Genomic DNA, 13,078 nt, shown 5'->3' on the forward strand with positions numbered 1-13,078 from the left:
CCACTTTAACACACACACACACACACAAAATTTGGTGTGTCTGTGGGGGTGGGGTTCTTAAATATTGATTGTTGCTTCTTGTATGAATATGTGAAAACAATTAAATATTGGGGGCGGGGGACCAGATATTATGTGGTTTGGAAAGTGATGGGGAAAGGAAGTGAGAAATGTGGGGGGAATGAATGATTGACGGTTGGTTAGAGCATGGTGCCGGTAACGCCGAGGTTGCAGGTTCGATCCCTGGGTGGGGCAGCTGCATATTCCTGCATTGCAGGGGGTTGGACTAGATGATCCTCAGGACCCCTTCCAACTCTACAATTCTATGATTTTATTTTTATTTTTAAACTTTATTCCAAAACTGAAAAAGAATTACAAACATCAAATTCAAAATCCATATTTGTTTTGTAACATAAGCCTATCACATAGTTGACTAGATTAAAATATACCTAATTGCTATAGACTTCCCTTTGCTATATATAAGGTAAAGGTAAAGGGACCATTAGGTCCCGTCGTGGCCGACTCTGGGGTTGCGGCGCGCATCTAACTTTATTGGCCGAGGGAGCCGGCGTACAGCTTCTGGGTCATGTGGCCAGCATGACTAAGCAAGCCGCTTCTGGCCAACCAGAGCAGCACACGGAAACGCCATTTACCTTCCCGCCGGAACGGTACCTATTTATCTACTTGCACTTGGACGTGCTTTCGAACTGCTAGGTTGGCAGGAGCAGGGACCAAGCAACAGGCACTCACCCTGTAGCGGGGATTCGAACCGCTGACCTTCTGATCAGCAAGCCCTAGGCTCTGTGGTTTAACCCACAGCTCCATCCGCGTCCCATTTTGCTATATATAAATTTCTAATATAATATTTCTAATTACGTTGCATTTATATATCTACAATTCTGTAATTATATGGCATGTAAACACCCTGTAAACCAATCAGAAGAGATGCTCAGCAATTGCCAAATATAGCCTAACCAACCCATAAGCTCTCTGCATGCAGATCAGGAGGAATGCTGAATAAAGGGGTCATTCGGCAGAACCTTAAATTAGCATTATTAAATTAAGAGCCTCACCTTTGTGTCTGGTGATTAATTACAGCTCTGTTTTATTCCTATCTGATAACAATACCATTTAAAAAAATAAAATACAAAGCCTTTCATGATGAGCCTTCCTGGTTGCCTGCTCTTCCCTCGCCACCCCCGCAGTTCCTTGTCAGCCTCTGGCCTCTTTCTCTTTCTTGCAGAGTTATGCATCTTCAAACCCTCCTGGACAACCACTGTGCAGAATCGGTGTTAGGGAACTCAAAGCAGACCATGTCAAATTCTCCCCTTTGTTCTCACTTCAACCGCGTGCAGTGTAAGGAAAGCCAAAGCACACTTTTTATTCCTGAATCAACATCGGAGGCACTGTTTTTCCTCCTTCTTTTGAAAAAAGGATTGCTTTTAACCTAAAGGAAGAGCAACCCTAGTTTTTCTCCATGAAGCACCATGGAATGCAGAACTTCCATGTTCAGACATAGTCAATGCTCATTGACTACCAATTTGCTGGGGAGCCAGACATGCCCAGAAGCATCTGACTGGTCTCTATTGGAAGCAGGATCCTATGCTGCCAAGGGAACTTTCTGTTCTGACCCAGCAGGTATCCTCTTACATTGCGTAAAGATTTTTTTATCCCGTTCTTCGATTTTTCTTTTTAAAAAAAGGTTCCCAAGAGTTGCTTATTTTGGAGCCTAAAAAGAGGTTCCTGGGGTGGCTTACAAGTCAATAAAAACAACGCAGTTCCTGCCCACCGTGCTTGCAATCTACAAAGGCACGACATCAGAGGAAAATCGAATTGGGAGGGAGGAGGAAACAAGAAAAACCACATACCTGTTCTTTCCTTACGCGTCTTCCTGATGGCCAGCTGAGATGGAAACAGCTCTCTCTTTTGAGTGGGTGCCTTAACTTGGAAGAGGTAAGGCCAAGAGTGGTGACTAATGCAAAGAACGAACAGGCAATTTCCTTTATGGGCAGGTAATCGCGCTGCATCTTTGCATCAGAATTACTCACTGTCAGATGAGGTCACTCGCTTTGAGTAGGGGCTACAGTCTTGCAGGGAGCCTTGATTTAGTTACCTGCGGCATGTGAGCAGGCAAATGGCTGCTTCTTGCTGAACGAGAGCAATTGTGCCATTGAGGTCACCCAGGTTACAGACTGAGAGACCTGGGGGGACCATGGAGGTCATCCAGTCTGACCCCCTCACTCAACGCAAGATCAACATTGCCAGATGATGCAATTACAGCACACGCAAGAGATGGCCACCGTCCTTCTGCTGAAATACCTGCCACAGAGGAGGGCCCACTTCCTCCCTAGTCAGCCTGTCCCATGGTCAAACAGGCCCAACCATGGGCGTAGCCAGGATTTCTATTAGGGGGGTGGCCGGGGCAGAACCTCGTTTGCTATGTATTTTTTATTGATTTTTATTAGTGGGGGGACAGCTGCCCCTCCCTGCCCTCCCTTGGCTACGGCCACGTTGGGAAGTTTCTCTTTGCATTTAGTTGAAATGCAATTTAGTTTCTAGTCCTGCCCTCTGGGGCAACAGAGAACAGCTCTGCTTCATCTTCTTCTGTAATGACACCCCTTCAGATATTTGAAGGTAAGGTAAAGGTAAAGGGACCCCTGACCATTAGGTCCAGTCGTGGCTGACTCTGGGGTTGCAGCGCTCATCTCGCTTTACTGGCTGAGGGAGCCGGCGTACAGCTTCCGGGTCATGTGGCCAGCATGACTAAGCCGCTTCTGGCGAACCAGAGCAGCGCACAGAAACGCCGTTTACCTTCCCGCCAGAGCGGTACCTATTTATCTACTTGCACTTTGACGTGCTTTCGAACTGCTAGGTTGGCAGGAGCAACTGGAGCTCACCCTGTCGCGGGGATTCGAACCGCCAACCTTCTGATCGGCAAGCCCTAGGCTCTGTGGTTTGGACCACAGCGCCACCCGCTGCTAATTAAACAGTCATGGCTTTCCCCACAGCCTCCTGGAAGCTGCAGTTTGTTAAGGGTGTTGAGAGTTGTTCCTCCCCAATTCCCGTCAAAGAGCTACAATTCCCAGAGTTCCCTGGAAAGTAGAAGTAACCATTAAACATCTCTGTGAGGGTCTCCTAGCAACTCTTAGCAGCTTTTACAAACTGTCCAGGAAGCCACAACTGTTCGAAGTCCCATAATGTCACTTTCATTGTAAAGTGCCTCCCCTTAATCTCTCACCCAAGCTAAACATACCCAGCTCTTTCAAACATTCCTCTAGTGTGAGCCAGGTTGGGACATCCCTAAGTAGGTGATTCGAATCCAGGTCTCCCTGGTCTGAATATTCCATCCTCTCCGCTACCCTGCACTAATCCTCTGGTCTCGTGACCTACCCGCTTTCTCCCTTTCCCTAGAAATGCAGTGCTAATGCACTCCCTGTTGCCTCTCCCTTCTTCTGCCTGGAGCATATAGAATAATTTGTTATATTTAGGGGCGTATGCAGATGGCCATTTACGAAGTAGCAACTTGTGGGCATCAATCCATACGGGGAGCCACCATCTGCCTGGAGCACCCGCCCATGCGCTGAGCTGAGGAGAGCTGTACCGGCTCCTCTGCTTCCCTGGATTCCCTAATTGGTTGCGGAAGTGCGATAAAAACCCTCTCCAGGTGGGCCGGCAGTATGGCTGATCAGCACCCCAGGTGGCTGCCTGCTCACTGAGGAATAGTTATCAACTTGGGAAATGGCTTTCTGTATTCCCTCTGTGCTGATGCGGTTTGCTTAACCTTTAGAGCATGGAGAGGCAAACTAAGGCCCGGGGGCCGGATCCGGCCCAATCGCCTTCTAAATCTGGCCCACGAACGGTCCAGAAATCAGCATGTTTTTACATGAGTATAATGTGTCCTTTTATTTAAAATGCATCTCTGGGTTATTTGTGGGGCCTGCCTGGTGTTTTTACATCAATAGAAAGTGTCCTTTTATTTAAAATGCATCTCTGGGTTATTTGTGGGGCCTGCCTGGTGTTTTTACATGAGTAGAATGTGTGCTTTTATTTAAAATGCATCTCTGGGTTATTTGTTGGGCATAGAAATTCCTTAATTTTTTCTCCAAAATATAGTCACAAGGTATGAGGGACAGTGGACCGGCCCCCTGCTAAAAAAGTTTGCTGACCCCTGCTTTAGAGGGTATCTATGTAAAATAACTCGCATTGCATATGTCAGAATTCCTTCACTGAAGACTTCCTTCGCCGTGTAAAGATTTTTGTACTGTACCTGAATTGGCTCCCAAACATTTATTCCAACGGGCTGCTTGAAAATTGCTTAGGGTCTTGGATGATCACTTAACAATGTTTCTGCTTGTTTTAGCAGTTGCAATGTGCTGTGCTAGATGCGGCGTACTTTTTAATTGTATTTTAAATGCTTCTTTTATTTCTAGCATGCTGGGCAGCGTTCAGCTCAGCAAACACACAGTGGAACAACTTCCGCTTGGGCAGCTGGACTCCCCTAATCTCTCCTCCTTTCACGTGTGGCCTGTGGCATCCACAGATCTGCTCTGGAGGGTTTGGGGGACACCCCCCCAGGACAGATTTAGAGGGGGACCCATTTTTTAAATTGTGTTATAGAATCATAGAATTATAGAGTTGGAAGGGACCCTGAGTTTCATCCTAGTCCAGCCTTTCTCAACCTGTGGGTCCCCAGGTGTTGCTGAACTACAACTCCCATCATCCCTAGCTAGGAAGGCCAGAGCTCAGGGATGATGGGAGTTGTAGTCCAACAACATCTGGGGACCCACAGCTTGAGAACTGCTGTCTAGTCCAGCCCCCTGCAATGTAGGAATCTCAGCTAAAGCATCTATGACAGATGCCCATCCAACCTCTGCTTTAAAATCTCCAAAGAAGGAAGTTATTATTTTCATTCCGTAAGTTTCCATAAGGTGGCATATATGAATGAAAACATGTGCTTTCTATTCTCACAACAGCCTTGTGGAGTTTGTTGTTGTTGTTGTTTAGTTGTGACCCCCTGGACCAGAGCACGCCAGGCACTCCTGTCTTCCACTGCCTCCCGCAGTTTGGTCAAACTCATGCTGGTAGCTTCAAGAACAATGTCCAGCCATCTCATCCTCTGCCGTCCCCTTCTCCTTGTGCCCTCCATCTTTCCCAACATCAGGGTCTTTTCCAGGGAGTCTTCTCTTCTCATGAGGTGGCCAAAGTATTGGAGCCTCAGCTTCAGGATCTGTCCTCAGGGCTGATTTCCTTAAGAATGGATAAGAATGGAGTTATGTAGGGTCAAAAAATGACAGGCTCCAGGTCACCCGAAAAGCTTTGTGGCTGATTCAAGATTTGAACTCAGGCCTCCAAGATCCTAAGCAGTACAGCACACAGACTCTCATGGTGCAGGCTGCTTATAAACCAGTGCTGATCACTGCTTAAAATAAAATAAAATTGAATTGTTCCCTTCTTCTTTTCCCCCTCCTCTACCTTGCCCTCCCCCCTTCCCTCCACCTCTTCTTCTCCCTCTCCCCTCTCAGGCTGCAAACTCATCTTCCCTCCTTGGGATGGCGGCATCCGCTACCGAGGCTTGACTCGCGAACAGGTCCAGAGTGCCCGCTTCCTGCCCTTCGACTACGAGATCGAATATGTGTGCCGGCCCGAGCGCGAGATCGTGGGGCCCAAAGTGCGGAAGTGCCTGTCCAACGGCACCTGGACGGACAGTGAAGTCGAGAGCCGCTGCTGTGAGTCCCATGTGGCAGGAGGGGAAGAGTTGTTATTGTTGAGTTGTGGGTGAACATATCAGACGACACAGCGATTCTTCAAACAGCTCTTGTTTATTCACAGGCCAGGTCAGAACTGAACTGAAGGGTTCAGCCAGCCTGCTTATATAGAGCTCCAGTACAACGTAACTGTAACAATTTTCTAAAACTATCCAATCACTGAATGTCAGTTTCGATCCCTTATTTGCATATCTACAGTATCCCCCTGCTGGCCCAGGGTGAGAACTTCAGTACATAACAGTTATTGCCATGCATGTCTTTCTGCTTGCCCCCAGAGCCAGGCCAGGCTGCGGAGAGGGGCTGAACCACTGTCCACACTTAGCAATGAGTTGGATGAGGGTCAGTTAAGCTGAATCTGAATCTTGGCAAGTGGTCTGGTAGCTCCTGAGGCCGGGGATTTACCTGCTTTGGATGGGATGCCACCCCTCCTGTGTCAGGAGCTGGTCTGAATCGGAAGATTGGGGAATGCAATTGCAGGAAGATCAGATCCTAAAAGAAGAGGAAGGGGAATATTCGCCCACCCCCTTTGCTTCCAGTGTCTCCAGAATAATAATAATAATAATAATAATAATAATAATAATAATAATAATAATAATAATTTATTTATACCTCGCCCTTCCCAGTTTAAAAACCGGGCTCAGGGCGGCTAACAACAACGTTAAAACACTTAATTGTAAAATCAGCATAAAATACAGTATAAAAACATGAATAACAATAAAATTCAAAATTCAGAAATCAGTTTAGGGGAAATAAGCATTAGATAATCCCCAGGGCTAGCTGGCTGAATTGGTCCTTCTTGGGCCAGCGAGGAGGCCAGGGGAGAATTAGCTGTGGGGTCTCAGAGCGGGTGATCTTAATAAAAGGGGAGGGGGAGGGAAGAGAAGAGAAATAAGAGATCAGGCTGAATTCAAATTAAAGGCCAGGCGGAATAGCAGGGAGACAGGCAGACATGCAAGCTGCACAGTTGAGAGAGGAGCTGCCCAGCTTTGCGATAGTAGCTAAGCAACCAGAAGGGAGGGGGCAGCTGGGCAATATATCGGTCAAGAGTGGGAGGGAATCCCCTCCCTCCCCCCAAACTCAGAGGTCCAAGCATGTCAGAGAACAAAGGAAACGTGGGGGGGGGGGAGAGACTTCTGTTTGGCGCACTCCTTGCTGCGGAAATCGCAAGGAGGAGTCGGAGTAGGCAACTAATGTCTTTGCAGAGAGTTGCCTGTTTGTGCTGGTCACAGAATGCTGTAATAAAAAGACCATAAATCTACCAAACACTTGTTAATTCTTATGGGTGAGCCACCAGAAGGGAGATGGGAAGTCCCGTACCTGACATCCTGAAGGCGCAGGTGTGTGGCTGGGGAGCTCTCCTTGATTCAACAGGGTCATTTGATATCCAGGTGTAAATAGCTCTAAGATTATTATTATTATTATTATTATTATTATTATTATTATTATTATTTTGTACCCCGCCCATCTGGCTGGGTTTCCCCAGCCAGTCTGGTCAGCTTCCAACAAAATATTAAAAATACATTAAAACATCAGTCATAAAAAACTTCCCTGAACAGGGCTGCCTTCAGATGTCTTCTAAAAGCCAGATAGTTGTTTATTTCCTTGACATCTGGTGGGAGGGCGTTCCACAGGGCGGGCCCCACTACTGAGAAGGTCCTCTGCCTGGTTCCCTGTAACCTGACTTTTTGCAGTGAGGGAACCACCAGAAGACCCTCAGCGCTGGACCTCAGTGTCTGGGTTGAACGATGAGGGTGGAGACACCCCTTCAGGTATACTTATGCTACCAAGCCAAGCTACGTACTTCTAGTAATTGGGCCGTGCTTCTCAAACGACTGCTTCTTTCTTTTCCCCTGCAGTGCGCACCTGTCCCAAGATGCATCTGAGCCTAGAGAACGGACAAGTGCATGTCCGGGCGATTGAGCGGGTGCCTGTGGAGGGCACCTGGGTGGAGTATCGCTGCAATCCTGGCTTCCACCTGGTGGGCAGCCCACGTAGCAACTGCACCAAGGTGGGCCGCTGGAGTTCCTCCAAACCTGTCTGCGAATGTAAGTCACAAAGCAGGAAAGCGGGTGGAGTGGTGGGATCAGGGCAAATGGATAGATGTCCTGGGTTGGGGGACGACAACGACAATTGCACCCCCCCAATAATTGAACCATAACCCCTAGATTATGGTTTATGCAACAAAAAAAGCACAGGTGCTATTATTCCCTCTTTTTTGGTGAGAAGCTGGCAGGCTGCTCCCCTTTCAGTATTTTACCGGTACTTTACTTTCACGATCAGCACCCCCGGGGAAATTCCTGTGGACACCCATAACTATATTTGGAGCAGAAAGTTCTCACTCAGGAAAAAAAGTGTGTGGATCTGTGACTCTAGCAGAAGTTTCCAGGAATTTTTAAAATATATAGTTATAATGGGCTTAGAATTAACACTACAACAGCTATGTTTGATACTTTTTTGGTACATGATGCACTCTGGCTCTTGTTCCTCTTCTCTGCTGAGAGAGTAAGGAATGAAATGGTATTTCTATGGGGGGGGAAACCACTCTGGAATATAAGGCACTTGCTTGGGAATTTCAAGAAAACTAAAGATCAGTGCAGCTTTTATACTGGTGATTAAAATCAGTGCAGGTTTGATAGGGTCAGGCTTGATTAAAAAGAGTGACCAATTGTATCTAAACATAGACAAGAACCTGCTCCTGGATCTCAGGAATCATCATGGAATATTTGGTTATGGCGTCTTAAGAAATGTGCAGATGCATGCCAAACAAGCAAGCGACTTTCCAAAATATATAGGAGATGAGTTGCAAGAATGAGGTTATGAGAAAGGCTTTGGTATGGAAGAACTGGGGGTGGGGTTCAGGAAAGCCTCTAGTCCCCTGGATTGTGCTAACAAACTGGTGGCCACACATATTGGTTGGCATAGCAAGGCTTTTGCTGAGATCCCTTATTATGAGCTTCCTTATATCTTGCCCTTCCCACAAAGTGGAATTCACTGAGGCTTGCATAAGAGCCCGCCCGTTGTGCAGTTAGTTTAAAAGAGGCAATATAAAATTTGATGACATCAAATGTCATCAAGTAAAACATTAGTACTTGATGGCGGTAAACATCTCAAAAATAACAAAGTAAAGAGAGCAATCAATTACAGGCCTTCTGGAACAGCCATGTCTTGGGCAGACTCTAAAAAGGACGAAGTGTCGGACCCTGGTAAATTTTTCTTTTGAGTACACATCCCATTATCCAGTCCCGTAGGCTCTTGAACCTCACAGGGGAAGTGGGTTGTACCCACTGAAGTTAAGCCATGACAGGCAAGGCCTGATCAAGCAGGTAAAGTCCAGTCTAGGTAGGCTGGATCAAGGCAGGCCAAGTCTGGTCGGAAACTCTCTTAGACAGAAAGCAAAGAAAATCAGGACCTTGGACAGCTCCAAGCATCACTGGAGCTCTTTTGTACCAAGCTAGGAGCTAAAACCAACTGAACGCATAGTACACTTTCCACAGAGGAAGTCTCCTTATACTGGCCTTCGTCTGAGTTGGGGAGTGGGAGAGACAGCTGTGGACTCTGAGGGTGGTGTGGGGCTGTGTTATCTGGCCAGGAGGCTCCTGGAAATTGTACTTACAGTTCTTCCCCACTGAGGAAGCAGCCTGAATCTCATGGCCTTGAGTATTCTGCAGCACACTGCAAGGACCCAGGGTCTGGGGTCATGACATCTATGGAGTGGGGCTGATACCAAAAAGGCCCTGCTCCTGGTGGTTGCTGACTGAGTTTCATACGAAGTGGTACTTGGAGCAAGGCCTCAGATGTTGAACAGAGCATGTGGGGGGAGGAGGACCATATGGAAGAAGGTTTATCCTTAACACACCAAAACCAAAATAGTTTCCAAAAATAAGCAGGAACTTCATCCTCAGTCTTAATAATAGACGTTCGCACTTTGGGATTGCAGCTGGGACATGCCTGAGTGATCCATTAAAGCAGATTTATATACCAATTAAATCAATTAAGGTTTATGATCCTAGGTATTTTTAATTGTGCTGACAGGATGATAAGAGTTCCCTCAATTCTGCATCATTTAATCTGCCTTACAAACGTAATTAAAAATTCTATTAAAAAAACACCTTACCTGCTGTGAAAAATCAGTGGTGGTTCAGACACTCTCCCAGGCCAACTTACCCAGAATGCCTTGCTCTGACAAAGGACCCTCAAAGAGAAGCATGGGGTGGGATGGATGCTCTGCATCTCCCCACAAGAACTGGGTGTGTCGGCTGGCCAGCAAAAAAAGCTCATGGAGGCCCCTGGGGTGAAAATTTGCCACGCCCATGGCCTGAGGCAGTTGCCTCAGTTTGCCCAATATTGGAGACAGACCTCTCTTTTGGTTCTGATTGCTTTTTCTACCTTGCTCCCTTCCACAGTGTGGCGTCCTCCTGTTTACACACCTGGATCAGGTGAGTTGTGTTCTGACTGCCCTTCCCCCCTGCTCTCCCACGTCTACAAAGATGTCTCACCTTCACCCTTCCACTTTGCCGAATCCTTGGCCTTGGCTTGTGTGGTTTTCCTTGTGACAAACGGCTGCCTTTGCTTCTTGCAACCAACTCCAGCTGACCCTAAAGGACTTGATAGTAGACAGAGCTTTGACGCCCCTCCCTGCCCCACTGGGATCCTGAACCCAGTAGTGAGACTCAGGCTGCAAACCTGTACACACGCCTGCCTGGCAGCAAGTCCCACTGAACTCAGCAAACCTTACATTTGAGTAGACGTCTGGAGGAGGGCCCTGGCGCCCTCTCATGTAGAAAGGAAGGTGCGTTAGCATCACGAGGGAGTACGTACAGATTCCACATCCCTCCCTAATCCCAGGCTGACCTACATCCCCTTGCTGGAATGACACGCAGCTCAGAGCTCTTCTTGGACCAAGCGGAAGTAGCAGGTTGGTAACGTGGCAGAGATAACAAGCAAGGAGAAGGAATAGGCAAGCGGTTGCTTTAGGGAGAAGATGGGAGTTAAAACGCTGGCTCAGTCTTGTGTCCCATTTGCTAGGGCAGAGAAGGGACTCGCCAGATGTTGCTAGACTACAGCTCCCATCGTTCCTGACCGCTGGCCATGCTTGCTGAGGCTGGTGGGAATTGAAGTCCAACAACAAGTAGAGAGCTACATGTTCCCCATCTCTGCACCAGTGCTGTTGCTGTGGTCAAAGTTTGCAGAGGAAAGGAGGCCCAATGGGAGGATTTGTAGACGACTGATTTATCTGCCTTTAAAAATGAACCCACCACATCCAAATCAATCTGCTTAAATACTTTCTCTTACCAGTAAAATGGTAAGTGTTAAAAGCTCTTTGTGGGTGATTCCATTAAAGGCTGTGAGCGGAGGGCGTGCATTTTCAATGCTCCTCCATGTCGGCAGGGCGAAGCATTCCTGGTACAGTGGTACCTCAGGTTACATACGCTTCAGGTTACATACGCTTCAGGTTACAGACTCTGCTAACCCAGAAATAGTGCTTCAGGTTAAGAACTTTGCTTCAGGATGAGAACAGAAATCGTGCTCCGGCGGCGCGGCAGCAGCAGGAGGCCCCATTAGCTAAAGTTGTGCTTCAGGTTAAGAACAGTTTCAGGTTAAGTACGGACCTCCGGAACAAATTAAGTACTTAACCCGAGGTGCCACTATATATACAAATACTGTAGATCAAGGAGAAGGCTCGGTGGAAACCTTTCTCCTGATAGGCTAGATTTCCACATGCAAGGAGGTTGAGGTGTGTGTGTGTGTGAGAGAGAGAGAGAAAGAAAGGGGAAGAGGCAGTATTCAAATATACTGATACATCACACACAGCCTGAAATGATATGTTTCAGGGAACTCACCCCACTTTACCCTTGAGTGCAGAAACAAGCCTTTGCAATTTAATAAATGAAAGCTACCACCCCAAAGGGAAGGCTCTACATAAGATTGCAGTGGCAGATGCCGTTTCTTTCACCATAACTAGCTACAAAGAAGAGACGATTTTGGCGTGCACACCTGCACTTTAACAGTCATGGCTTCTCCCCAAAGAATCCTGGGAACTGTAGTTTGTTAAGGGTGCTGAGAGTTGTTAGGAGACCCCCTGTTCCCCTCACAGGGAGCCAGTGTGGTGTAGTGGTTAAGAGCGGTAGACTCGTAATCTGGGGAACCGGGTTCGATTCCCTGCTCCTCCACATGCAGCTGCCGGGTGACCTTGGGCCAGTCATACTTCTCTGAAGTCTCTCAGCCCCACTCACCTCACAGAGTGTTTGTTGTGGGGGACGAAGGGAAAGGAGAATGTTAGCCGCTTGGAGACTCCTTAGGGCAGTGATAAAGCGGGATATCAAATCCAAACTCTTCTTCTTCTTCTCACAGAGCTCCGCAGGGAAGAGAGGCTGGTTGTTAAACCACTCTGGGAATTGTAGTTCTGTGAGAAAATGAATAGTACAGATGTGACATGGAAAATGAAAAATTGTGGACGCTAACCTCTGAGCACACAAAGAGTGCCTTTCCTTCACAGCTGATTGACCTTGGTCAATCCATAGGTATCTTTCCCTGGCCTGTGATGGTGAAGTTACTTTGTTTTGTGGGGTGCCTGTCTTTGGCTGAATTTATACTGTTCAGTTCCATTCGGAACAGTTTTACTGGTTTTATAATCAAAATAGTTTTACTTTCTTTTTAAAATTGTATATTTTGTCGTCGTAACCCACCCTGAAACCCTATAGTGAAGGGTGGCTTAAACACACAACACCTAATAAAATAATAACTAAATCTAGGATACAGGATGGCTTAAGGGTTAGAAAACATGGCACTCGTTTTACCTAAGTGTAGACCCCACCCTTCCTCCCCAAGGAGTTCAGGATCAGCCCACTTTATCTTCACAACAGCTCTGCGAGGTAGGTTCGCCTGATCCAGAGTGCCTGGCCCAAGGTCGTCCCGTGAAGTCCATGACTGAGCATCAATTTGAACCCGGCTCTCCCTTTTCTTGGGACACGGGTGGCGCTGTGGGTTAAACCACAGAGCCTAGGTCTTGCTGATCAAAAGGTCAGTGGTTCGAATCCCCGCGACGGGGTGAGCTCCTGTTGCTCGGTCCCTGCTCCTGCCAACCTAGCAGTTCGAAAGCACGTCAAAGTGCAAGTAGATAAATAGGTACCACTCCGGCGGGAAGGTAAACGGCGTTTCCGTGCGCTGCTCTGGTTTGCCAGAAGCGGCTTAGTCATGCTGGCCACATGACCCGGAAGCTGTACGCCGGCTCCCTCGGCCAATAAAGCGAGATGAGCGCCACAACCGCAGAGTCGGTCACGACTGGACCTACTGGTCAGGGGTCCCTTTACCTTTTA

General features: G+C 47.5%; 1 protein-coding gene across 2 annotated transcripts in view; it reads left to right on the plus strand.

Annotated features, from left to right (window-relative positions):
- GABBR1 (gamma-aminobutyric acid type B receptor subunit 1) overlaps positions 1-13,078 on the plus strand; it is a 308,383-nt gene that overhangs the window by 97,230 nt on the left and 198,075 nt on the right. For both annotated transcript variants that reach the window (XR_008329165.1, XM_053378896.1), the window contains exons 4-6: positions 5,520-5,723; positions 7,619-7,807; positions 10,166-10,198. Coding sequence is in view for 1 of the 2 variants with exons in the window: in XM_053378896.1 (XP_053234871.1) it covers positions 5,520-5,723; positions 7,619-7,807; positions 10,166-10,198 (426 nt within the window). In the remaining variant the exon portion in view is untranslated. The remainder of the gene's footprint in view (positions 1-5,519; positions 5,724-7,618; positions 7,808-10,165; positions 10,199-13,078) is intronic.

The sequence above is a fragment of the Podarcis raffonei genome, chromosome 2 (genome assembly GCF_027172205.1).
Source record: "Podarcis raffonei isolate rPodRaf1 chromosome 2, rPodRaf1.pri, whole genome shotgun sequence".
In the NCBI taxonomy this organism is placed as follows: Eukaryota; Metazoa; Chordata; class Lepidosauria; order Squamata; family Lacertidae; genus Podarcis; species Podarcis raffonei.